The sequence below is a fragment of the Ochotona curzoniae genome, unplaced genomic scaffold (assembly GCF_017591425.1).
Source record: "Ochotona curzoniae isolate NIBS_2020 unplaced genomic scaffold, NIBS_Ocur_1.0 contig_3498, whole genome shotgun sequence".
In the NCBI taxonomy this organism is placed as follows: Eukaryota; Metazoa; Chordata; class Mammalia; order Lagomorpha; family Ochotonidae; genus Ochotona; species Ochotona curzoniae.
This window is the reverse complement of record NW_024465885.1, coordinates 3,865,155-3,892,625: the sequence shown is the minus strand read 5'-3', so window position 1 is coordinate 3,892,625 and position 27,471 is coordinate 3,865,155. Positions and strand designations below refer to the sequence as shown.

Below are 27,471 nucleotides of genomic sequence, written 5' to 3'. Positions count from 1 at the left end.
TAATCTAAAAACCACAGTGTGGTTAGCATCGGAGGCTGACAGCAAAGTTCTGGTAACTTTTTGCAGAGTTAAGTTACTTGAATTTCTTTGATTCTGATTTTGCAAAGTTTGAACTCTTGTGGATTCCCTGACTTTCTTCAGCCCCCTTTCAAATATGTGCATTTTTGTGAGTTTTTGTTTAGTTTAGTTTTATTTTGTATTAAATATAACATCCTTCTTTGTAAAAGCATCTTTTGTGTCACAAGAAGGCCTGACTCCAAAGTTGTAACTCTGTGACCCCCAAGCAAGCCATCACCACTTATGCTGGTGAGCACCTCTGTTTTCACTACAAATGGAGAGGCATCTAAAAGCTAGCATATCCCTGCAGGGAGAAACAAGGGGAATAAAAACATCAATAGCCAGCAGATTTCTAAGAGAACACGCGGCACAGCAGCATAGCTTGAGGTTTCTCAAATGTCGTTTCATAAGCGCCTATAGAGGAGAGCAGTCTGACGGGGAGCACTGCCTGGCGTGACTAAGAAACAGTGACACTGAACCACAGAGGTGAGGAGTAAAGAAACCGGATGCCATTATTACATCAGGATGGGGTCAACTTGCAGGGAGGCAGGCACGCATACGGTGCAGGGGTAATCCTTAAGATATGGGAGGCTGTTTTTATCTCCTCCTCGCCCTCTCACATACCCACTCTCAATTCAGCTAAAAACAAAGCCAAAGATTCTAGAGCAATATCCCAGAATATAAGTCAGTGCCAGTGCATACATAGGCCAGAGATACTTTCAGTTAGATTTTGCTCCATTCTTTGACATTTTAAAATAACCTCAGACGTCTTGAAAAATTTCCTCTCCCTATGGACTATTAGACTCTCATTCTTAAAAGCATACCTGAACATGATAAGATGGATAGTTTAAAAAAAAAGAGTCAGAAAACAATTAATTTCCTGCAGTTAGCATTTCGAGGCAGAAGTAAAATCTGTAGCCTACTGCTCGTTGGAGGCTACAAAACAAATCCAACTTCAGTCATTTAAAGCTGACCTCCAGCTCTAAGAAATCATCTTTGGTCTTCACTCACACAGACAGTTATGATCTCCTCCCTCCCAAGGCACGGTCTCTCTTCCCCATCTTCACAGATCTCTTTCTTTTTCTCTCCTTTTTACTTCCTCATCTCTAGTCTTCCCTAACTCACCCTCATCTCTTTACTTTACTTTGGCTGGACTTTATGCATCGCTTTCGCACAAACTCGCTTATCCCAAGTCAGATCCCCATATGAACGTAGACTATTTTTAAGGTTTTTTGTATTATTTATTTATTTTTTAATTAAGGCAGCAAAGAGGCAGTGAGACAGAAAGGCAGAGCTTCTGTCTGGCGATTCGCTGTCCTACAAATGCTGCGGTCGGGCAATGATCAAAGCTCCAAGCTAGGAATGCAATCCAGGTTTTCCGTGTAGTGATAGGAACTCAAGCACCTGAGCCATTACTGCTGCCCCACTCAGTCTGCATCAGCAGCAAGCCCGAGTCAGAAGAGCTGGGAAGAGGACCCAGGTTCTCTGACATAGGCTAGGTATACCTTAACCAGCATCCTAACAATTAATTTAAATGACCACTAATAGTTCCATTTCTTGAAGATTAAACCAAAAGAATTTAAATCTTTAACTTTCCCTTTGCTTTCACATGGCCTTTATTAAGTGAGCAAATTCACAGAACTCTGGCTGGTTCCACTGATGAAATAATTTTCATCTAAGCATATGATACAATACTGCAGCACTAGGAGCAACCAATGCATGTGGAAAGGCATCTAAGTCTCTCTGTCCCAAGCTTCTGTGTCTTTCCAGTGCAGTCCCATAGAACAAGCTTTGTATGTTTTTGTCCTTGTGTTATGCCTCATTCCCAGCCCTCACCTTCCACTTCATCTCCAGGATGGCCCTTTCTGCCTCATCCAGAGTTCACTCCCTCCTCTCCTCTGCTCTTTCCCACCTTGCAGCTGCCCTCTCTCTCCCAAGCACCTCCTTTTCCCTCCGTGCTTCCACAAAGGTCATGGTGCCCACATTGACTCAAGGACCACGGCTCACCTGCCTGCTACACAGATGACAGGTAGCATATCAGTTAGTATACTGCCAAGTTTGAGCAGGGGCCAGGTGGAACTACTCCTGTGTTTCAGAAAACCTGGTCCCCTTGTTTTGGGGCATGCTCCAGCTACATATTGATCCTGTTCTGACAAAGCCAGAAAGAAAACCACACGCGGTTTCTGTAGCAACAATCTTCTGTGTTGAGCAATTGCAAAGCTCCTTGGTGAACTCAATGCCCCTGACATCAGTCAGCAAAACATGCCTTTTTGAATACTGAACATTTTAGAGGCTCTCGCAGCTCTGTTCCTACTGATCCTGTTCTTTCTGTGTGCCTTGATTTGGAGAAAGGAGAAACAGTCTCGGGGTTCAGGCTTTCAGGCTGGGCCTCAGTAGGTCTTCCTGAGATTAATGAAAAGCGAGTACAGAGATGCTCATGCAGGAAACAATCTTGCTTCCCAAGATCAGTCCAGATGCTATAAAAGCTGCCAGGAGCTCGGTAGTCAAAGGGAGGTCACTTTATATGCAGAGTGGTCCCTTTAAAGCTGGCCTTCTAAGAAATCCTAGCAGCAGGCCTGGTGTTGCTGCTTTGTGCTCAGCAGACAGCTCACCCTTCACCACCTTCCAGGCACAACCACCTGTAAAGCCAAGAACCAAGGCAATCTTGCTGAAACCGTTTAAGGACCGATTTGTGGCTTATTTGTTCCATTTTGAAAATAAACATGCAAATGGACAATTACCCTGCATATTAAAAAAAAAAAGCCAATTTTCCCTCCTTCTAACATCAGTTATTCAGTCAATGCAAACTTTATCCATCAGGCTTTGCAACCCCAGTTAGAAAATTATCCCCTAGCCACAAATGAGTATTTGCAGGCAAGCAAACCTCTGAACTTGTCTTCGATCCTTCTGCTGCAGCCTGAATGAGCTGCAGCACATCCTCGAAGGCTCTTCACTGGCTTCTAACTCCAGGACAGGGTGCCTCCAATCCCTATTTCCTCTTACTTCCAGAAGAGTTCCTCTCCAAGTGGATGTGCCTCTGTTGGGTTTTTCTGCAATATTTAGACACAATATAAATCATTCCCTCATCCCTTCCATAGTCAAAAAAGTATTCCTTGCAAATGCCATGCAACCAAAAAATCAGTCAAGCCCCATGACTAGATTAGCTGTCCTCTTAAACAAAGATATTTAGAGAGCGAGAGACTGAAATACAAAAAGGAAATCACAGGCCTCAAGGACACCTGCACTTCAATATATAATACATACATAGAAATAAAATATAACTGTGGGGTGGTTGTTTGGTGTCCTGATTTAAAAACAAAATAATAACCAACTCTATAAATATCTCAGTGCTTATACCTGTTCTTCCATTTCCTTTTTATTTCAGAACAATATGTTTTTATCAGAAAATATCTTGGACTAGGATTGAGGGGGACATAGTTCCTAATTGTGTCATTAACTATTTTTCATTTCTTTTGCTACCTAGAATTTTCTAGTTGTCAAGAAACAATAATAAGGCATAGCAAGATGTCATGTTGTATCTTTTCTATAGGAACAAGATGATAAAAGTTTAATAACTGGAGTGGGTTATTTATACTAAGTAGTTTCCATGGTTCTTTTTACAAGTAGTATTTAGCATCATTTGAGAAAGAACTCATGTGTGGGTTTCTTTCAGCATTTAATCTAAACAAGTATTCTCCTCTGAACTCCACCCTCTTTGATTCCTTCTTTCTATTTTTTTCTTTTGTTTTCACAGTACTCTTTTATTCAAACTATAAGGACTTATAATTTTCCTTTTCTATAGCTGAGGATCTACATTTTAGTACCAAGATAGTCCTAAATTATTAATGTAGGATTCTAGCAATACACTCTCAGCATCTCTAGAGCAGATAACACATTTATAATCCACATGTGAACATAACCTCTCTTGAAGGTAAACCTTGAAGATATCCTGTTTGACAGGGAGCTTGGCACAGAGGTCAAGGCAGCATTTGAAATCCTTGCATCCCAAATCACAGCGCTAGACTTTGAGTTGAGGCTCTGCTTCCAATTTCAGCTTCATGTCTACAAATAAATACCTTTGGAGAGACCCAGATTGAATTCACATCTCCTACATTTAGCCTGGCTCAGCAGCTATTATCATGGGCATTTCAGAAGCCAATCAGAAGGCAGCTCTCTCTCTCTCTCTCTCTCTCCCCCTTTCTCTCTCTCTCCCCCTCCCTCCCTTGCCTTTGCCCTCTCCTACCCTCCCCATCTGTTCCTTCTTTCCTTCATTTCTCTGCCTTCTGTGCGTCTGTCTTTCAATAAAGATGTGCATTATACTCTCAAGTGGATAAATTAATTTTTGTCAATTTTTCTTCTGAATAGTGATGAGATAGAAAAATATTAATTTCTTTTGGATTTTCAAATAATTCTTTCTCTATCCGATTTACTTCAGAGAACATTTACGTGCTTGTTAAAGAATGTATTTCCCAAAGCAAATCTCACATGGTTTATAGATGGAAGATCTCTGGAAGCTGAAAAAGAAGGTAAGAAAACAAATCAATGGAAACTGGTTTAACAAAGAAAGAACTTGGGCAATTATCATCTTCCAGATTGATCTTTGCAGCTAAGAACACTTCTCATTCCAAGAAAAATATCATCTTACCCACCAGATGCCATTTTCTAATACTTCATCTGGCTCCTGCAAGGGAGTGAAGGATAACAATTCTCAGAATGAGAGAATAAAGTTGACTTCATGAAACCACACAGTTTCATTTTGTTGCTTGTGAAAGCAGGTATCCTGGAGTGGGTTAATGGTTAAGATGATCATAGCTATGCACCTGGGTAATGTGAGTTTGATGTCTGGCTCCAGTTCTAGCTTGGATTCTCTTTCTAGTTCCTGCTAATGCAGACCCTGAGAGACAGTTGGCAAGAACTCAGATAACTGAGTTCCTTCCACCTGCTGCTTCTTCCCTACTCTTAGGTTATCCTGGAAACTTAAGAAATGAATCATTGAGTGGGCAATCTCTTCCTGTCATTCTCTCTGACTCTCAAACAAAATTTTTTAAGACTTAGATAGATATTATAAATGAAAGTAAAAATGTTTAATTCAATATACAATTACTAATATCCAGGATTTTGGAATGTAACTATTCTCATTGCTGTCTTATTTCACTGTAATGTGATCAGTTAACTTAGCATCTCTGCTTTAAATCAGTCTTTAAGGGATTTCTATCTTTTTGGTTAAAAAAAAAATTGGGGGACAAGTGTTGAGAGGCGCCCTAGGGGAAGTGGTTGTGAATAACTTGGCTCTATAACATAGGACATACTCACTGGGAGAATCAAAGCACACCGCTCAGCTGATAACTCACAAAGCCATGTTTTTCACAGGTGGTAACCATGACAGCTTCTACAGGAAAATTACAGTGATCACCTGCCAGAACAACAGCCTTTCTCCTGAGTCAGTTCATTTCCAACAATGACTGAGTTAGACAGTTCTTGCTGCAAGACTATTTTTAATTGTTATAATTAAAAGCTTGTATTGAAGAATAATTGCAATAATCACCTGATGGTTTTGTTTATTGGCCTTATTACTAGTTCACTTAAAAAATAAAAAACATTTTCCTACAACAGTGACACACTCCAGGTCTAAACTCTCTGTTAAATGGGTTACAAATGTATTCTCTAGACAAATGAACAGTGTTGGGCTGAGGCACCCAAATTGAATGTCCCCTTTGCACTCCCAACCAATAAGTCAGACACGGAGTTCAAAATTCCACTAGAACATAACTATGGATAATACATTGGCAAAACAGAAATGCAAAAAAAAAAAAGCCTTGAGGGTTTTTTTTTTAAGATTTACTTATTTGAAAGAATTAAAGAGAGAGGGAGAAATTTTCACGTACAAGTTCACTCCCCAAAAGGCCACAGCAGTTAGAGCTCGCCAGGCTCAAGCCAGTAACCTGGAACACCATGCAGTTCTCCAGTATGGAAAACAGGGTACAAATGCCCGAACCGTCTTTTGCAGCATTCCCAAGAGCAACAGCAGAGAGCTGGATTGGAAGTGGAGCAACAATTACTCATTCAGCTTTCATATGGGATGCCGGCTTCACAGGCAGTAGGCTAACCTGCTGAGCCATAATGCCAGCCAAAATGGCCCTTAATGTGAAGAAACTTATAGAATTCAGAAGGTTCTGGCTTATGCTGGTAGAAGGATTTACATTAATTACCTGATGTCACATATGTGATTTGTAGATTTTACTAACAATGACAATTAGACAGGATCTGATGTCTAAAAAGTCACAAAACCTCCATGACAATGTTTACAAATCTATTGCTAATTCCAGGAGAAGATACAATGTAGCAGCATAAATAAAATAACATTTTCTATATTACACTTATGGCCAGGAGTCCTGAGAAGTCAAATGAGACGCCGTTGTCCTCCCTCTGTGAGGTCCACGTTGTCTGAGGTCTGTTGTCTTTCAGATTAGGAACCACCAGTATGTGCACAGGGAGGCTCCCAGGTAGGAAGCCCCAAATGTACATTGATCAAGGTTGTTTAATATTTTGTGTCATTTAGGGACATACTTAACCACCGTCCCCAGAAGAGACTTCCCAGAGTCGAACTCAGACATGGTGTGAATTGTCACTCTTCACTCTTATCAATAAACAAAGCTGAGGAAATGAGACAATCTGCACCAAAACCTTTTGTACAAAGTAGCATGATTAATCAGTATGTTTCATAGTTTGACCATAAATGTTGATGACTACTCATGTTCTTCTCTGTCTTGTAGGAATATACATCACTAATGAAGAGAGAAAAGGCAAAGATAAACTTTTAGAACTAACGTCTATTTTAAAAATTATGCATGGTAACCAATCAACCCAGTCCAACAACCTGACCATTTGGTGTGAAGCTCTGTCTTCAGCCCGTGGCAATAGTGTATACAACCTCTCTTCAGAAAAGATTACTTTTTCCTGGGGTGAGTTCTCTACTTAAAAATGTCAACAAAGTTTTGTGAAACTTGTCATACATTTAAAACACATCTTAGAAAGCACCCATTACTGCTACAGTGTTTTAATTTACAAAATTCTGTACTTAACCCAAAATTTGTAAACCTCAAAAGATAAGATACTTTTGACAAATTATGACTCTACTGAAGACGATTTCTTCAATAAAAAGCAGATGATTCCTGTTTCCACAGAGAATTTCTGTTGAACAAAGTTTTTCAAGTTCCATTGAGTTTTCATCTTAGATATTTGAAAGACAGACAGAAACAAAGAGAACAACATCTTTCATACAATACTTCACTCCCACAAGTGCTTACAATAACTAGAGTTGGAGTAGGCTGAAGCCAGTAGCCAGGAATCCATCAGAGTCTCCCACAGGAGTGATCCTTGTTGTTAACCCATCATCTGCTGCCTCCCATGGATACACGTTAACAAGAGACTCGAATTGGAAGCAGAGCCACTACTTGGCCAAGGGTATCTGAGATGAGATGTAAGCATCCTAAATGGTGTGACAGTCACTGCACCAAATGCTTCCTCCATAACTCGTAATTAACTAATGGTTTTGCTCATCTATCACATAATGGCACTTAACGCTGATAATCAAGAGATTAAAATTAACTTAAAATTTCTTTGGATTCATTAAAAATGTTAAATTATATAGAGAATGCATCATTGTAATACTTAAAAATGGTTGAGAGAGCTCAGCGTGGCAACCTAGTGACTAAAATTCTTACTTTGCATGAGTTGGGTTCCCATATGGGTACCAGTTCATGTCCTGGATGCTCCACTTTCCTTCCAACTACTTTTTTGTGGCCTGGGAAACTAGTAGAGGATGACCCAAAGCCTTGGGACTCTGCATCCATATGGGAGATGCAGAAGAAACTCCTGTCTTCTGGCCTTGAGTCAGCGGAGCTCTGGCTATTGTGGCCACTTGGGGAGTGAACCAGTGGATGGAAGATCTTTGTCTCTCATTCTGTCTGTTAATTTTCCTTTCCAATAAAAATAAATAAATCCTTTTTTAAAAAAATGGATAAGAGCAAGCACTGTACCAAATTGAATTAAGCCAGTTTTTTCCAGTGCCAGCATTCTATAACAGAGTGCCAACTCAATTCCTTGCCAATCCATTTCCTGTACAACTCCCTGATAATGTGCCTGAAAAAGCAGTGTAAAATACCAACCACAAGAGAAACATGGATGGAGTTCTGGCCTCTGGGCTTTAACCTGACCCAGCCTCAGTTACTGCAGCCTTTTGGAGAATGAACCAGAATCGAAAGCTTTCTAACTTTCTCTTTGTGTCACTCTGCCTTTCAAATAATTCTTTTTTAAGTGGCTAAATTATGTATGCAATATAAGTATCATAATTATAGGGACTATATCTTAATAATATCAGTACTCCTAGCTTGAATCACTATATCTGGCACATAGATTTTTATGAATTAAAAATTGATACACAGGATCAATCTGGTTATTAAAACATTTGACTAATCACAGCAGTGATTGTCTACAACCAGATCAAATAATGGAGATTTACTAACAATATCAGAAGAAGTCTTTCAACAAACACAGTGACTGCATATATACTCACAAAAAGACATCTATATTGCATATTTAATAGTTGTATAGTAATCTTATAAAGTCTCAATAGATTTGCAAGGCAGTATTACAGCTTCACAGGCCAATCAACCTCTCAGACCACTGTTGTGTTAGATTTTGATTACTATAACAAAATACCTATTACAAGCTATCATTGCAAAACTGAGGGAAAGCTTGAGCTCTTGATTTTGGAGATTCATAGCCTGAGATCAAACATCCATGTCTGGTGAAGGATGGTGCAATGCCCAAATATTTTAAGGGAAGCCAGGAAGAAAGAACAGAGCAGTGAGTTCAACTCGTAACTGACCCTCATGAAAACTATTCTGAAGGCACATCCCTACTGATCTTAAAACTTCTCAGTTGGTGCACCTTCTAGATATAACTGGCTTAACTTACACCCTGTTAGTGCCATTGACTCACTACTTATGGCTTAAACTTTGATATCTGCATGAGTTCAAAAGGAAACTCCTTAACAAATCATAGTGACCATCCTCTTATTTTCAAATATTTTTGTCTATCACATAATTTTATAGGAAACCCCTTCATATTTTAAGATCTGAGCAGCTGATTAAATTTAAACTACCAAGCATATTTTATTATTTATGAAGACATATTAAAAAGCAATATATGTTGAAGGGTTGGTACCATAATTAGTAGCTCACAATGTGGTCACACTCAGATCTATGTCTTTACAGAGAGCCCATGTCTGTCTCATTCACCATCCTATTCCACTGCCTTGCCCATAACTGGTATTTGATGATGTATAAGTCAAAGTAAGGAACTAATTCAATATCCTTCTTTTAGTTTTTTGTTCACTATAAATGTGCTTTCCTTTTAGAGTCTACAACTTCCCCAGCAGAATCAGTGTTACAGAATTACAGTGTCACATTCAGTGTTACAGAATCTACCAACAGCATAGCTCCTACAGGTAAGAATGTTTCCATAATTTTTTTATCCATGTTTCCCTGCTGCTGCAAATACCTTTATTTCCATTGCAAGTTTTGGGAGAAGGATCCAGGATAGTTTTAAAAGCTGTCAAGTAGCTGGAGTGAGCAACTCGGGCAGAAAATTGATACCTGAAAGTTCAGAGCTGCCATTCAACACCCACTAAAACACACTGGGTTCTGTCAATCCCTAATCAGGCTATAGGGTGAACCTTCCCAAAAGGCACTTATCCAGCTGCTCTTGGGGGCTACTAGTTCAGAGGCCAGTCAGTTAGTTATCATCTTCTTGATGAGTTTTGTTCTTTCATTTGTGGAATGGCTCTCCAGGAAGGCATAGACATGGGGGTTGAACAAACAGAAATCAGAGCATGATAACAGGCCTGGTTCAGGTTCTTCTTTAAGGCTACAGTGGTGTCTTTGTATCATGGTTTGACCTATTGATCTTGAGATAGCTCCAGGGCATCTGGGAAGAGGATACAGCTGGTGTACTGATTCTGCATTTTCAAGAGATGCTGTGTGTATCCTGGATCCTCTCCTCTGACAACTCATGGAAGAGGTGCTGAACATCTTCCGGTCTGCTACAGATACCAGGAGACAGAGTGCACAAGAGGTTCACTAATGCAAATGGCCCACGGAGGCCCCAGGAGAGTAATTCAGACCAATCTGAGAAGTCGTGATTGATCACCAAAAAGGAAAAAGGCAATGTGGGGATGATGTACCCTGAGAGTATAACTAAAAACTTTACAGCTGGAAGTTCTGCTCTTGCTGGGTTGGAGTGAAAGGCAAAACCATGGGTCATGGACATGCTGCTTTGAACATTTTTCTTTTTCTGAGATATTAATCTTTTAACTAAGCAGATAGCTATTTTTTTTAGTTATCTTAACCTTTTCTTTGCCAAAACATTTTAGATAAACATATTAAATGCCATTTTTATAGCTACCTAAATTCCTTCACTTGGAACCCTAGGAAAATCAGGGTAAATAAATATTCAGTAAATAATTTAAATTCTGTATCCATTATTAAACAGATTAATAAATTGACAGTCTTCCTCTATAACTATATTCTCACTAGGGAGGTTAAGAATTCAGTTGTAAGTAGGGATCTTGTGTGCCAAATGTAGTTAGATCATTTTAAATTTAAATTAGCTCTGGCTCAAATTAATTTTGACAAAGTTGACTGGTAAGGATGATGAATTCAAACCTCTCATTTGTGGTATCATTAATAATGGAGGTCAGCCTGGGTTAGTGTTGCTATGGCAAAGAAACAGCACTGCTCTCAGAACTTGGTGCTCATGCCAACAAATCATAAATTCCCAGGCAATGGCCTTTGTGTTAATGAAGAACCATGGTGACATCTCTAATATAAAAATTCTCCATTCTATGTAGAGCATAGTGTGGTTTTCATTTATTTTATTAAAACCATCCTTTTTAGCTCAAAATCAGAAATGAAAATGAAATAAAACTAAAGAAGTGTGTAGAAATGAGCAATTCCTTTCAGCAGGTAGCCTTTGGGGTATATCTGGCTGTCACTGTCACAAGTGGATAGCTCTTGGAAAACAAGACAAGTGGCAACAACACACACACAAAAGGTGGAAAGTCACTCATCAGAAGTTTTACATCCCCCTGATTTTACTATGGTGTTAGTGTTTTGTAATTTTTCTTTAACTGCTGTTTTTCTGAAGTGTATTTTTCTGCCACTCTAATTCATCATTCAGTAATAAGTCACAACTGATTGTGGCATTCCTTTTTAATTTATTTATTATTGCTATTATTATTTTATTATACAGTTCCATAGGCCATGGGATTTCCCTTACCCACACCCCAAGTCCCCTCCCCCTGAGTTTCCCTATATTATTATTATATTATTGTTCTTCCTGAACAGTCATATGTCCATCATTGCGGGCATGGACAAATGGCAGAGAGTCTATCATCCTTTTGTCAAGATATAATTAACAGCTTCATTGGTAGCCCTTCTTTCATCTGGAAGCAGAAATGCAGACTGCATTGCATCCTCAAATCTGGATATGATAGTCTCCATTACACAGTTACCACACATACCCTTAAATGAAAAGCCACAGTACAAAATCAACAACAGGAAGAAAAACAAATTTATAATGCCATGAAATTCTCAAGAGGTTTTGATAGTTCAACAGTCCTGAATTGTTGTCGATTCCACCACTCCAGTCACAATGAAATCTCTCCAGAATCCACTGGCTGCTATGGTCCACCTTAGAGTCTCCATCTGCCTGGATATTCACTGCCAATGCTTGGTTGGAGTAGCTGATCAATTTGTTCTGTCCTCCATCCTCTGCCATGGTACCAGGTATCCTCTAGGGGCTCCAATGTACTGCCATATCTTCCATGTGCATTTGGATATGCTGTCCACTGTGCCATCTGAGCCACTAAAGAGGCCCAGCTCTGACACATGCACTCCACAGTCAGCCCATCTCTCCATGGTTAGGTTCTGCGTCCAGCAGTTCAGTTGGTATGGAATCACCAAAGAAAGCACATCTGAGGCCATCCCAGATACAATTTTTGTGTGTGTTTGCCAATACAGAGTCCAGCACAATCCATCAACCAAATCAGCCTATGCACACATTGGTGTGTGCAATTGCTGGGTCAGTTCTACCTCCAGGACCATGTTTTATGCAAACCGAAAGGTGTTGGAGTCTAGCCCTATCCTGCTCACCACATACTCAGCCTTCATGCAAACCAGTGGGAGCAGCAGCCTACTTGGAGCAACCAGCAATAACCCCCACCAGGCCCACCCCCTACTCTGGTTCTCATGCTTGCCAATATGTGCAGCAGATTGGTCTGTTCTGTCCCAAATCCAATTTAGGTCTTGTACATGTCAATGGGCATTGAAGCCCAGTTCATCCCAACCAGCCCCACTATCCAGTCCACGCCGGTGCCAGCAGGTATCACTACCAATCTAGCCATGCTTGTGCCTGACAGAATTTGCCCCCCCCCATGCCAGCACCTGCCAGCTGATGCTGCAGCAAAGCTTAAGCCACCCTCACCCACTCTGGCTTACACATGCACCAGAAAGCACAGTCAGCCCAGCCTGGATTTCACTGATCCAGATCACAGGTAGGCTATCAGATGTTGTAGCCCTATCTGGCCTGGTCTGTCCCCATCCCAGCTCTCATGCTCACCAGTGGGAGTAGTGGAACAATAGAGGGGTCCCCTCAGCCAACCCACTAGATTCATCTCCACTGCCCCCATGGGTTTCACATGTGCTGGTTGGGTGCTGCAGCCCAGTCTGGCACAGCCTGCCTCACCTCAGCATTTTCCAGTGGGTGCTCTAGCCTGTCCAGGCCAGGCCCACCCCCAGTTCCAGCTCACACTAGTGGGGGCTACAGCCTAGCCCAGTCATGCCAGCCCCCAGTCCCCACTTTAATGTGAACTAGCTGGTATTGCATCCCGACCTGGCATGACCCACACTCCATTCTGGCACTCAGATTTACAAGCAGGTGATGTAAACTGATCCAGCTTGGCCTGCCCCTGACCAAATGTATGCTGGTGGGTACTGTATTTTGGCCTGGCTTGGGTTGCTCCCATCTTGGTCTTACATTCACCTGCAAAGAGCATGTCAGAGAAGTTACTCAAGCTCCTCCATCAGGATCTCTCCCAGTGCCAGATCTCACCCAAACTGGTGCATCCATGGGCCAGCCCTACTTAGTCCACCTCCTGACCCACAGGAACAGTGACTTTTCCTGATTGGCCCTCACCCATTCTGGTTCTTGTTGCTGGGTGCTGCAGCCAATTCTAGCTTGGTCCACACACAGATACAACTCACACTCAGCTCAGCAAGGGCAAAAACCTAGCCTAGCCCATCATACACCTACCCTGGTCCTCACGAGCAGCAGTAGGTGTTGGGGTCTAGCCCAGCCCGGCACATTCTAGACCAAATATGGCATTCTTCATTCAACAAGTAGCATGCTCTATGAAAATACCTCAAATCTCTAAATAACTCTGTATAATTCATTAAATAGCATCAACTCTTAGCAATATTTAAGATACACACTCAATCATATGTCTTCTGGAGATCAGGATCTCAGGAACAGCTTAGCTGAGTGGCATTAACGCAGGTTCTTTCTTAGGGGAGGCCAATCTCTCGCTGAAGCTTCAGTCATTTGAAGACTGGACCCAAGGTGAGGACTCTTTTCCTGACCTTAAGGGCTCCATAATTCCTCACCATTTGGGGCTTTTGCTAAGTTCACATAGAAAATACAAGTGGCTTTTTCCAAACAATTACAGAAGCACAATGACAAAGATGAAAGCCAGGTGCATTTTTATTACTTAATTTCCAAAACTCTACACCAGCACTTCTGCTTTATTCACTAGTGATGTCATTTGGTCCTATTTATCTGCAAGTGGAGGGGAATTAGAGTTCATCCATTAAAAGGAAAAGGAACAAATAATTTGCAGATGAATTAAAGTCATTAAGTCACTATATTTTTTCATTTAGAGATGTCTGCAAATAAAGTATCATGTGCTTTTATCTCCTTTGTTCTGAGCGGTAGACAGAGCATTGCCAGTTCCATTTTCTGGATGAGACACTAATACCTTAAATTATGGCACAACTAATAAGTACAAAGTCAGCATTTACGCTCAAGTTCCCTGACCATAAATCTGGTTTTCACTGATCTAGATAACATATTCTCAACTTGTCTGAACATGTCATAAACCATATTTATTTTGCCTCCAAGCAAATGCTTAACACAAAGTGTGTAGTCAAAAAAAATTAGCTGAACAAATGAATGATTTTAAAAATGAATGGGGATAATATTTTCTCACTATGTAGATGTCATTTAATGTACACTATGACATTGAATGAAAAGGCAATGAGGTTTTTTTCTACCTTCAAAAGATTTCAGTTTATTTGAAAGAAATAGCATGCAATCAAACATAACAATTCAAAATGGTAAGGGTAAAGGTAGAATGCTTTATAGAATTACAATGCCCTAGAAGATGTATTTATAAGAAAGTGTTAAAAGTTTGCATTAGGAAAGGCTTTATGGATTTGTAAAGTCAAAAAATGCTACCTAAAAGAGAGATGCCTGATCTGGAGAGTGTATGTGGTCATTGGCTCAGGGAGACAAGAAAATGCTAAACAAAAAAACAAGCATTTGTGCATAGACCAATTTTCCCATGGGCATTTGAGAAAACAATTATAGATAAATTTGGCTCTGAGAAGCAGAACTGTATCAGGGACGGGATTAATATTGGAAAGTGTGGAATAAAGAAAGTCTTAAAAATGTCTGAGGACTATTATGTTACCTTTGGCTATGGGGCAGGACTCCCAGTGAACAGGGTTTTAGAAACAAAGTGATAACTTTCATTTAGCAGCTGTCTGTTGGGCATCAACTTGTATCAGGTGCTCTTGGAGATACTTGGTGTCAGTGGTGAACAAAAAAGGGAGGAAATGTCCTCATGAACAGCACATTCAGCTAATTGAAAACAAATACAAATGTCTTGTGGTTGAATTTCCTATGAAACTAGCCTGTCCATTAGACCAAACATCTTTCTTATTTCTGTGGGGAAATACAAAGCAACAGGAAGTATAGTTGTCATCTTTAAGTAGCTTACAACTTCCTATGGGTCCAGTATTATATGAGAAAGAAAACGTATTTAAGTAAATAAAATGCGTAAAATATGGAAAAAAATGCTACTGAATCAACTGTCATATTAACATACATAGCACACAATTTGGAAGTTTCTGAAATAAGACTCTAAAACAAGGTGCTGCTGCATTGAACCTAAGGAAATTTTAGGTTAGAAGTTTCCACCCAGAGCAATATATTCCTCCTTGGGGACATTTGACAGTGTCTGTTGACATTTTTGGTTGTCACAATGAAGGTTAGATGGTCCCACTGGCATCTAGCAGATGTGGGGTCAGGAAGCTTCTAAACAACATATAGCACAGTACAGGACAGTCCTGACAGCAATGAATTTTATGGTCCAAAATGTTAATTATGCTGAATCCTGTTGCAGATCAAGTGCCGCTTCCACTTTAAAAAAATCATATCTGAATCTCTGTCAAGATGGTCACAGCAGCTTACATTTTGGGGACAATTCTTTGCCTGAATTTGTATGTTTAAAAAAAGAAATAATACTAACTGAATGGGTGCTTGTATCTAAATAAGGTTTATCTGAATTGCTGCTTAAAAAAAATCCGTATTTTTGTCTAGGCAATGCACAGGGTAATTGTAAAGTCACACAGTGACTTGCCTCCTGAGAAGCTGGTAACATTCACTTTTGCACGTTTCTTTATTAAAGGAAGCTTGATGGAACATGTTATGGTAACCAACTTCAAAAGACCAGGGTTTCATTCCAAATTTTAGAATGCAAAAAGTTGACTATTCAGTCGTAACTATTAAACTATATATCTTGCTGCATCAAATTCTTTTTCTTTCATCTTTACTGAAAGAATATTTTTAAACAAATGTAGATGGTCAGGGAAGACATATGAATATTCCTTAACTACAGGAGGAGAACTTTATAACTCATAACAGACTGCCAAGAGTTATCCAGGGAGACCTCGCTCAAACCAACCAGAACCAATTAGTGTTTGCTGAGTCCCAGCTGCACTCTCAGCTCTGTTCTGAGACAAGACAGGAGGCTGACATGCTCAGTGGCGAGATGAGACAAACTCACATGGAACAACCAGACATCTGACACATTTCAGGTGGGGTGGTACTGCAGTTGCCCTTAGAGAGAGCCCTGAGCCTTTCAATTCACTATGAGTTGACTGCTAGTTATGTAACCTAAGAGAACAGGCCTCACAAATGCCAATCTTGAGTATAATAATCATCCAAAGATTTACTATTTTAATAGTTAAACTGGCTGCATTTAGAATGCATCTGAACACTTTGAGTAAAACATCAGGTCCTATAAGACTCTAGCTTTGACTTCTCCCTGGGTGAATACAGTTTATGCCTGGCAAGTGGATAGTCAGACACTGAAGGGGACAAAGTAAAGGAAGTAACTGCCCTTTGAATACAGTAAAATTTTTGTCTTATGAATAAGCATGTCAGAAATGGGTGGCAAGCCAATCTGGAAGAAGTCCCTAGAGAAAGTGGAGAATAAACCAATCAGAAGATCAATGATAGCTCAAACTTTTGGTTCTAGAGTTAAGAGGGGGAACCCAAAGAGACACTGCAAAGGCATGAGAAGTCTCTGGCGATTTGATGACAGCAGCTTCTGACCCACTTGCTGGTCATACCATGCCTGTCTCCAGGTGCCTGCAGGACAGCTCAGTTGCTTGGTCATACTTTCTGCCTTTGAAATGCATATCCAGATAGGCAAAAGGAAAAAAAAAAGTCAACATGTATTGGAATCAAGGTAATAAAGTTTACACAGGGAATTTTGGGGAAAAATGCTAATTTTTAAATTTTTTTTAATGCATTCCTGAGCAATGCAACCGCTGAGTGTAGGACTCACATTTCCTCAGCTGGAAGTAGATTAGAGAAAGGGACACTCCTCCCTTCATTACTATTCCCACCATCAACAAAATGATAATTGTCTGTGTAGATAGGAATCCACAGAGACCATATAAAACAGCACTGCTTTTGAATCCCAGGAGAGTTTGTTCCTTATGGCTTTCCCACAAATGTTCACCTGGAATGTACAATTACACACTGAAAGAATTTCTCATTTTATCCCATCCCATCATTCATAAATCAGTGGTAGCCTTCTTGAGGATGAGTTAACTTTGGGCATTTGTTTATTCAGTTTTCCCCCCTTGGGAAGAGGTACCTCTGGGTAAAAGTATCAGATGAGTTGTTTTTCATTTCTGTAATAATTAATGTGTGTCTATAGATGTGCTACATGATGGATGATTAGCCACCTCCTGTTTACTGTGATCTTCATTCCCAAGAGTCCTGAAACATTTTCTCGACCACTAACCCTCTGAAACCCATTTCTCTTACCCATTCAGCCAGAACAGGTCCCAAACAATCTGTCTCCCACCTGAACAGAGAAGGATTTCACACCATGTAACTCTTTTATGCTGAGTCAAAAGTCTATCGTTAGCTTGTGCTACACATGGAATTGATGAGCCTGATTAGAATGTGTTTAATAGTCACTTGTCTTTCCTCTTGTAAGTACAGCTCCAGTTAACATCATCACAGGGTTTCTCTAAGATTGATTGATTTATTTCAAAAGAGCTAAAGAGAGACAGAAAGAGATCTTCCATCTGCTGATTCACTGCCAAATGGCCACAATGGCCAAGGCTGAGTCAGGAGGAAATGAAAAGCTTCACCTAGGTCTCCCACATAGGCGATAGAGCTCCAGACAGGTCATACTCCACTACCTAGGCAGGAGCATTAGCCAGGAGCTGGATTAGAAGTGAATTAAGCATCACACAAATCAGCATTCATATGGAATGCAGATGGCAGGTTTACCCTCTATACCACAACGCGGTCACCTCACTATAGCTTCTAAATACTTTTTTATGGCGCAAATGGATTGATGGAAAGCAATTTCACATTTGTCAAGGACAGTGAGTAGATAAGTCTTGATAAGATAAGCCAATCAATGTATGTTACAGTGATACAGCAGAAGGCCAAGTGAAAATATTGCTAAAACAAGCTAAATTAAGAGGCTCAATTTTACAGGCAGTTTTCTATAATGAGGCCTGGGTAACCAGATCACTCAAAGAGCATCCTGAACTTACAAATGACTTTTACCTTCATACTCAGTTGATTAAATCAGCTGAACTGGGAAGGTCAGCAAAAAGTAATTTTACTTTTCCTCATCATGCCCTGTTCAAATGAGCTCTATTGAATAGTTTCTTCTTGGCCTCTGAAAGAAATTACAGACAGATTACTTGACATTTGGGGTGATTTTCATATAATAAATGTCTGGTCTATTTTAGGCACTAGAACAGACTTATGTCAATAATTTAAAGGCTTGTCAAATGCAATGTAACTCACAAAAGTTAATTCAGTTCAGGAACTTTCCTGTATGTCTCTCCAGCCACGAGTGGGTCTGTCTCATCTCAGATGGCTGTGGCATGTGAAGCTCTGTGTTCTGTGTCTAAAGGAAGCAATGCAGTGGTGGGCAAAGTGGAGAGGAAACAGCAAATCAGAATGATTCCCCAGCCTGGTGCCATCCTCTCCTCCACTCTCAAGTGATTGTTGGGGCCATTTTTGAGGTGCATGTGGTAGGAAGCATGAGGAGAGGGGCAGGTGAGGTGTGACCTACTTGACAGGTTGGCTGTAAATCAAATTAGGTGCCCTCTTTATGAGGAAAATGCAACTGGTTGCCTTGACTTCCTGAGACAGGTGACAGAGTTCTCAGAGATCCCTGACTCTCCCTGGGCTGCTATCTCTGATGCAAACCACGCCTCTCCAGCAGTCTTCCTCTTACTTCCCTTTGGCAGCCTCGGCTGCTGGAGGTCAGCTCCTTTTGGGGGCTGCTGCGTTTCTTGTTCCTCAATGACACTCTTTTCCTGGCTGTGTAGTCTTACAGCTGGAATCTTGAGATGAGATGACAGGAGGAGGGCAGGCACAAAGGCTATCAGACATCCTCTGTTTGGGTGGGTTGCGTGTTAGTTTCATGGCTACCTCTGATTCTGAAGATGCCAGTGCACCAAGGCTAAGTCTATCAGGTTTCCAGAAAGGAATAAATAGGCGTGGGTTCGGAATCTCTTTCTGCCAGCTACTAGAAATGTAACTCAGAACAGTTTATATTACTTCTCTAATATTGTTCCTTAATCTTACAAAAATGGGAGTAATATTTATTTCATAAGGTTTTTAGTCAATGTGAAATTTCGTAAAGAGCATCTGCAAAGCCATGACACACCCAAAGGATGAGCATTTGTCCCAGTGGTTAAGACACCTGTGTTCGGATCCATTCGGATTTTTGGCTCTGCTTTTGGCTCTGTCTGCCAATGTAGCCAGACAGTTACTGGGAGGATGCGCAAAGTGTATATTAAAATATCTGATTCTGGGGGCTGACACAATAGCTCAATAGGCTAATCCTCCACCTCCAAAGGCTGGCATCCCATATGGGCATCAGTTCATGTCTAGGCTGTTCCTCTTCCCATCTAGCTCCCAGCTTATGTCCTAGGAAAGCAGCAAAGAATGGTTCAAGTCCCTGCTCCCACACGTGAGATCCAGAAGAAGCTCCTGGCTGCTGGCTTCAGATTAGTTCAACTCTGGTTTTTTGGGGTCAGCTGGAAAGTGAACCAGTGGATGGAAGATTTCTCTCTATTCTCCCTCCCATTCTTCTCCTTCTTCCTCACCCTCTCCTCCTCCTTTTTATTCTTCTTATTATTATCCTTTTCTTCTCTCCTTTCTGTAAATCTGCCTTTCCAATAAAAATAAACAAACCTTTAGAAAGGAGCGAGAGACACTTGATTCTGATCAGCAGTCTTGTGGAGACGACAGTAATTGTCTCATATAGATCTTTGCTTTCCCCCGTTATAAAGTCAAGATTGACTCAGCTTAATTTCAACTTCATTTAATAACTAGTGTTAGGGACCGGTGCTGTAGCATAGTAGATAAAGCCACTTCCTGAAATACCAGCATTGCATATGGGTGCTGGTTTGAGTCCCAGCTGATAGACTTCCAGTGAACTCCCTGCTAATGGCCCAGGTAAAGCAATAGAAGATGGCCTGAGAACTTGACTCTGTTACCCACATGGAGACCCAGATGAAGCTCCTGGTTCCTGGCTTTGGCCTGGCCCAGCCCCAGCTATTGCAGCCACCTGGAGAGTAAATTATGCGACAGCTTAACCTGTTGCACTAGAACAACTGACCCTAAAGCATTTTTTTTTGAGGATATAGGATCCTTATACTCTATTTCTTAATGCTTGCAACAATGTTTCATTGATGAACAACCAACTAGCAAACAAGCAAGCTCTTCTCTAATGGATCTAGCATATGTTACTTTCCTATATAACAGTATCCCATGATATAACAGTAGCTAGTAAAATTGCAGAAACTTTTCTGTGTTACAAAATAGAAACATCCTTGGGGCCCAGAGGTGTGGCTTAGCAGCTTAAGTCCTAGCCTTGAACACAACGAGATCCCATATGGGCGCCGGTTCTAATCCCGGCAGCCCCACTTCCTATCCAGCTCCCTGCTGTTGGACTGGGAAAGCAGTCGAGGACGGCCCCAAAGCCTTGGGACCCTGCACCCCCGTGGGAGACCTGGAAGAGGTTCCTGGTTCCCGGCTTCAGATCAGCCTAGCATCGGCCGTTGCGCTCACTTGAGGAGTGAATCATTGGACAGAAGATCTTCCTCTCTGTCTCTCCTCCTCTCTGTATATCTGATTTTGTAATAAAAATAAATAAATCTTTTTAAAAAATAGAAATATCCTTGAATCCAAAAAGACAAAAAGCAAAGTTTCTTATGAACATGATGAAATATATGGCCAGTATTGACATTTCAAAAACTTAACTAACAGAAATAGAATATTCTTTTAAAATCGCCTACTTGTTATCAAGAGACAGGCTGATTGTTCTCTTGCAGATTCAGAATCTCCCAGTTAAGTTCTAGGAAAGAATTCTTTTTACAAAGAAAAAAAGTCCTTAATAAACAGCCCATGTTACTGCCACCAACATGCCACAGTTTGATCCCTGCTTGTTCTCCTGTTACTGCTGATGTCATGGAAATTCACCATGACAGGTAATGCCCCACAGAGCATACCCAGCTCAGTTCAACACCCAGGACTTAGAAAGGCCCAGCCCTGGGATGGACAGCTGCCAGCTGTGACTCATTCTAACCCACTGTGCCTGAGGTCACACTCAGGTTCTTTGTACTTTGAGTGTCCTCTTTCTGGCAACTGCCACTTCTCCCCCTCCTGCCCCTATTCTCCCACTATACCCCATGGCAAAGCCTTCCTGGGACTCTGAAGTGGCCTTCCTCCCTTGTGTATGTTCTCACATTTGGATGGGAATATACAATTCTGTGCTTGATGTCCTTTGCCTGTATGAACCGAACTTGCAGCAGAGCAGTATTCCCAGTGCTAAACACAACACCTGAAAAACAGTTTCCCAGATGATGACCCTGCAAATAAAAGATGTAGGGAGTCACAAAAGACGATGACACAGACTGTTAGAGGTCAGGCCATAGAATGTGGAGGGGCCTTGACCTTGAAACAAGGTAAAAGGGTCATGGGACTGGCAAGGATGGATCTGATTTACCTGGGAACTAATAATTCTCTCAGTGGCTTCAACTTTTCTGCATGACGAATGAGGTTCCATAGCACAGGAATCGGTCTGCCAATAACCTATGTAAGTTGGTACAGACCCTTAAGTCAAATTCTAAAAAAAAAATTCAGCCACAGTTCAATAAAATCAAAATAACCTGGCATTCCCTGGAGACGGACTGGGTGTCATTGATCTTTTTGTTACCAGCAGCTGGGATGCTCTCAGCCCTCAGCACACTGCACAGTCCTGCCAGGGGCTGTCGGGTACCACATCCCAGATGTCTAGCTGGGAACAGACAAGGAAGCATGCATGCATGAGGTGTGCCCCCTACGGGGTCCCTCAACAACATGTTAAATGAACCAAATAATGAATGCTCCTTCCCCTGTAGTAAACCTTGAGTGAGGATTTATGTCATATTCTTCTCCGACCTCCAAAAGAGAACATTTAATCCGTTGTTTTAGCACAAATGAAATGCCCAAATTGTATATAATTTCCTCAGGATTCATGTGACTCCTGCCAGACTTAAATCACACGGTGCCAGTGAGGGCTGGCACCCGGTGTGAGTGACTGCAGTGCCAAGGGAAGTATCTGTGGCTTCTAGGTAAGAGAAATCTCCGAAGCCACACACGGGTGAGACTGAGACTCCTCGGTCACAGTATCATTGTGAATAACACAAAGTCCTCATATGTGTTTCCCAGATTTTTCTTTGTTGTGGCAAAGACCAACCTTATCATCTCAGAGCTGTTGAAACCATTTGCTTGCATGCACTCCCTAAGGCAGTAGATATTGTTGAAGACATTCAGGGAAAGAAAAAACTAGAGGAGAAAACCCTGCTCTCTACCAATGATGAGCATATCACGTCTCTCAGTGCCTCTGTGTCCAAACATTGCTTATGATTGGGTTGTTTATTTTCTTCTGCGGTTTTTCTCCCTTGTCTTGTCTCTATAACAAATGTGGATAACTTTTAAAAAAAAAACTTTTAAAATATGCAACAAGAAAAATTTTAACTAAAGCAACTGCTACAGAGAGACAATAATAAAACTATCTCAATGAGAGACATAAGTCAAATTCATTTCCATGATCCAACAGTTTTGTGACATAAGCTGGTCATCCCCAAACCCAGCTGCTTCTAGTGCAGAGACTGTGTGGGTCTTCCTCTGTGGCTGTGGTTGAGCACAGCCCCAGCAACAGTCTCACCCAAGTGGAGAGTGGCTGCCCCAGTATCCAGGCAACCAGGCTGTAATGCAGTGTGCATCCGTGGGGAAAGACAGTGCTGAAGGCTGTAGAAGCCATTATGCAGTGGTGAGGAATGTGATCCCAACACTCCGTTAATCTGCAATTGCATCCTATATCCATAAGTTGCTGATCTTGTGCAGTTTTTTCTTTCTTTTTTCCTATTGGAGTCCTTGATGAGTAGTGAAAGACATTAAGATGAAAGCTACAATTATTTCTTAAGAATCTGGTACTATTGGCTCATTTAAAAGAAAAGGGAGATTGATAGGTGACTGCCAGCAAGAAGCAACTATCCCAGCATATATCAAAAGTTCCAGCAAGCTATTTTTAATTCATTCCTGACAATTAGCCTCTTTCCAGTAGAGCATCTTTGAATGTCATTCTCAACACAGGCTAGCCTGAGGAAAGAGGATTTGGTTACTTTAGATCAGGTTCCTCCTACAAAAACCGAGGGAAATGGAGTTAAGTGTGAAAATCATCAGTGCACATAGCATGGTTGGCACTGAGCTTTAAAATGTTCTCCGGCAAGGCTTCACTCTCTTTCCTCTATCCTGTTAGTTTTCCATATTACATACATCATCTGCCATTCTGTGGCTGAGCTCCGTGTTTAATGTCTGTCTAATGAAGGGTAAACTGCATGTGGACAGGGGCTTTGTCTTTGATACTGCTCTCCTCAGTGTCCAGCCAAAAAGAAGTACTCAATCATTATTTGAAAAATAAACTATCAATAGCTTACATGAAAAAAAAATGAGATTCAAGTTGCCTTTTATTAGGATGTACTTACATTTTCAATACAGACCTAAATTACAGATGATCTCTTTAGCAGCTTTTAAGATATTCTTTTTAGCATTTATCTCATGCCAAACAGTCTTGTAAATATTTCGAATATATGGTTCTTTTAGTCATGAGTATCACCCAGTAAAAAACAAAAGTTAGTTTTTAAAGAGGAATTTGAGGAAGAGAAAATGTCAACAAATGTCACAGCAAATTTAATAAACCAGGGTTCAAACAAAAGAAATCTGGCTCTGAAATCCATGTTTTTAATAGCTAAGCTGTATTGCTTTTGCAAAGCTTCGAGTGGCTTAGAAATCTGTCTCCTAGACTGGCTCCAGGCTGGACTCATTAGGTGGGTTTCTGGTAATCAAGAGCTACGTGGAGATGCCTCCTTGGTAGCGTTGGACCGCATTGACCCACCATAGAGTACATACCATTCACCAGCAAGTGTTGATTGAATTGGACTGACTTGTCCTGAGTCACTTTGACTTCATAACCCTGTATACCCCTGGTTATCTTCTTACTTCCCTTGCTTGCTCTTTTCAACTTGTGTCTCCACACATTCTTTACACTGAAATTTAGCTCTTGGTTGTTTGATCTTAGGCCCATTTCTCTTCTCCCTATACCCAAATTCCATGGATCTATCAACTACTGTGATTAGCACCTACATTCTGTTGCCTCACACTATTTGAGGCCAGTTTGCACTCCTAAGATTTAAACTCCCATGGTCAAGTTTGTGTTGAATTCTCATATGCCCCAAAACCATTCTGTTTATTTAGGTCAATTTGTTTCTCCCAGCTCCTTCCAGAACTTATTCTCTGTTTATTTTCCCTATCAATATTACCTTTCTCTGAAAAGCCTCCCAAGTCAGAAAACTGGAAATCACTTTCCACCTTATTTTTCAAATCTAACCATCCTGTAAGCCTGTTAATTTCATAATTTTAATGGCTTGTTTACCTATGTTCATTCCCATGGTTTTCAGTGAGGTTCAGATCCTCTCCTGACTTACCTGTGGCATTTTCTCCACAGAGTCCGTGGAATACCACTTCTCTTTACTTCTCACCTTCAATTGCCCTTTTACTTTCCTCAGCATGCCTGAAATCTCTGGATTACTGTTTCCTTCCATCTTTTATATCCCCCTGTTTATTTCCCTCTTCCCAAGTTTTATTTCCCATTCCCAAGTTTTCTTTATCTGATTATCAATCAGGTACTATTGGACTGTCATTTCTGCCAGAAAAACATTCCTAAGGTTCCCATATCTTGGCTGAGCTCACCTTCTTTGGAATGCCACAAAACTTCTAATTTCTCCACTATGGCACTTGTGCTGTAATTATACTTTTTAATGTTTGTAAGGGAATAAAAGCAGACTACAATAATGATTCATTTTGTTCATTGCACTTAGATATAATCTAATTTATCCTTAAATGAAAGAACCAGTCAAAACTAGGCCAGTGGGTGACTGCTCTGTGCCATCTGGTCATTCAAGAAGCGTTGTCATCTTCAAGCTGTGACTTTCCAATCACCCTCCATGGCAGTCCCTGCTAGAGTAACTGGTAGGGTCATTTAAGGGAGATTTCATGGCCAGATCATAAAATGAAAACCACCACACCCACTCACATTCCATTAAATAGAACACAGCACATACCATACCCAGTAGCATGTGATTCTGAACACGGACATTTATCTGTGCCAGAATGGAATGGGTTTGGTGATCAGCCTGTCATCTGCCCCAGTGACTCTTAATTCTCACTAAACTATAAACTCTGTGAAGGCAGGAACAAAATTTCTGTTGCTCTTCAACTAGTATATAGTAGGCGCTCAATAAGTATTTGTTGAATACATGACTTCATGCATATCACTGTACATAACTTCTCTTTTTTCTTTCCCTCTGCTGTCTACCATTTATATATCTCCTCTCCAGCTTATGAGGCAGCTTCTAACTCATGTTCCGTATCTGACATTTCTCATGGAGTCATGGTGGAGTGAAAGTGTCTCTTTGGAGTTCATTATGGGGCTGCTTTGCAAAAGCAATGATTGTGATTGTCTCTGGAAGGGAACTGCTTGTGGAAGCATAAACCACAATGCCAATTCACTTATTTACCATGCATATGTATTTAGGACATTTTTTAACTATGTGCTTGCAATTTAAGATATACCTTTTCCAAGAATTCACGAACCGGGTAAGGCGGGATACCATGAACTAACTGAAACTCGAAAATTAATAGGCATAATGCCTATCATTCTCAAAGGGGATTGTTGAGGACATTGAACACACATACAGTCTTGTTTTTATAGACAAAGGAAAATATTGCTTTTAATTGCACTAAAAATAGGTTTGAAAAATAACTGCTTTAGCAATGAAAAAGGAAAAAACGAAAAATGACTGCTTTTATTTTATGATGATCATAAACACACAATATGTACTCCTTATTTCACAGTATTTACTGCTAGAAATGTGGGGCCATACACACTGAAAAAAATAAAGAACATCAACAAATGCGTTTTATATACTGTCCCCACTTAATTGCAACAGGACTCAGCATTTTTCCAATTATTTTTCTTGTCCTTGTTTCCCCTTTCTATTCAGTGTCTTTAAATTCTTGTGTTGCATATTTATGTAAGATAACCTAAATGTGCTTTGGAGAGGATACATATAGATAAAATATACCCAAAAATGGCCATTTGAGGAGACTCAAACGATGAATGTAGTTGTATATTTTTCTTCTTAATTATCTAACTTGGTTTATCTCCAAGAAAATTTCAAATGAACATAAACTTGCATTTCGTTTTGAGTGGGAAAAGGAAGAGACTGGAAAATTATGGATAGTATAAATATAGAGATAACTTTACAAGCTAAAAAGTAGGGGTATGCATTTGGCACAATAATTAAGTCATTTTGGGGGACATCTGCACGGCACACCAGAGTCCCAGCTCTGCTTCTGAGTCTAGCTTCCTGGTAATGTAAACCCTGGAAGGCAGTGGATTATTGCTCAAATAGTTGGCTCCCTGCCACCCATATGGGATGCACAATTTGAATTCATGGCACCTGACCTGGGCCTGGCCAACACTAGGTTGTTGTGGGCATTTGAGCAGTGAACCATCAGGTAAATGATTTCTCTATCTGACTCTACAAAAACGTCTAGGGGAAGGAACAGAAATAAATAAGAAAAGCTGCATTTGGTGTCTGTCTATTTTATATTATTAACTCACTGTGAGGTAAGTTTAATGAGGACAAGGACTTTGTTTATTGCAAAATCTCCAACATGTAAAGGGTGGTACACTGGAGGAAAAAAGTATGAAAGTGCCACTGCAACAAATTAGGAGTTAAGAGAAATAGATTAATAGCAAAGGAATAGTCTTGAATATTGGTAGATAATCACAAGCATATACCTTTTGGATTCAGTTTCATCAGTTATAAAGTGATGCTATGATATTATAAATCCATTAAAATTCTTTCCAACCCTAATAATTCATGTTCCTGTTGAATCTCATAGTGTGAACATGGGAATGTAAGTACTTATAACAATTTCATTTTTGAAATAGGATATCCGGCTACATCTTCAAAGACCCCATTAGACATGAGTGCATCTACCATCTCTCATAGTGAGTATAACAAACCTTGTTTCCCATGGTTCACCAAAGACAAAACATGGCTGGTTGTATGTGTCAGAAATTAAGCCACTGCTGAGAATGCTCACATCCATATTGTAGTACCTGGT

At 40.5% G+C, this 27,471-nt stretch overlaps 1 protein-coding gene across 1 annotated transcript in view; it reads left to right on the top strand.

The window, feature by feature from the left end:
* The window catches only part of CD96 (CD96 molecule), a 69,963-nt gene that overhangs the window by 28,350 nt on the left and 14,142 nt on the right, over positions 1-27,471 (top strand). The window contains exons 6-8 of the mRNA XM_040980913.1: positions 4,493-4,583; positions 6,831-7,019; positions 9,479-9,568. Coding sequence (XP_040836847.1) covers positions 4,493-4,583; positions 6,831-7,019; positions 9,479-9,568 — 370 coding nt within the window. The remainder of the gene's footprint in view (positions 1-4,492; positions 4,584-6,830; positions 7,020-9,478; positions 9,569-27,471) is intronic.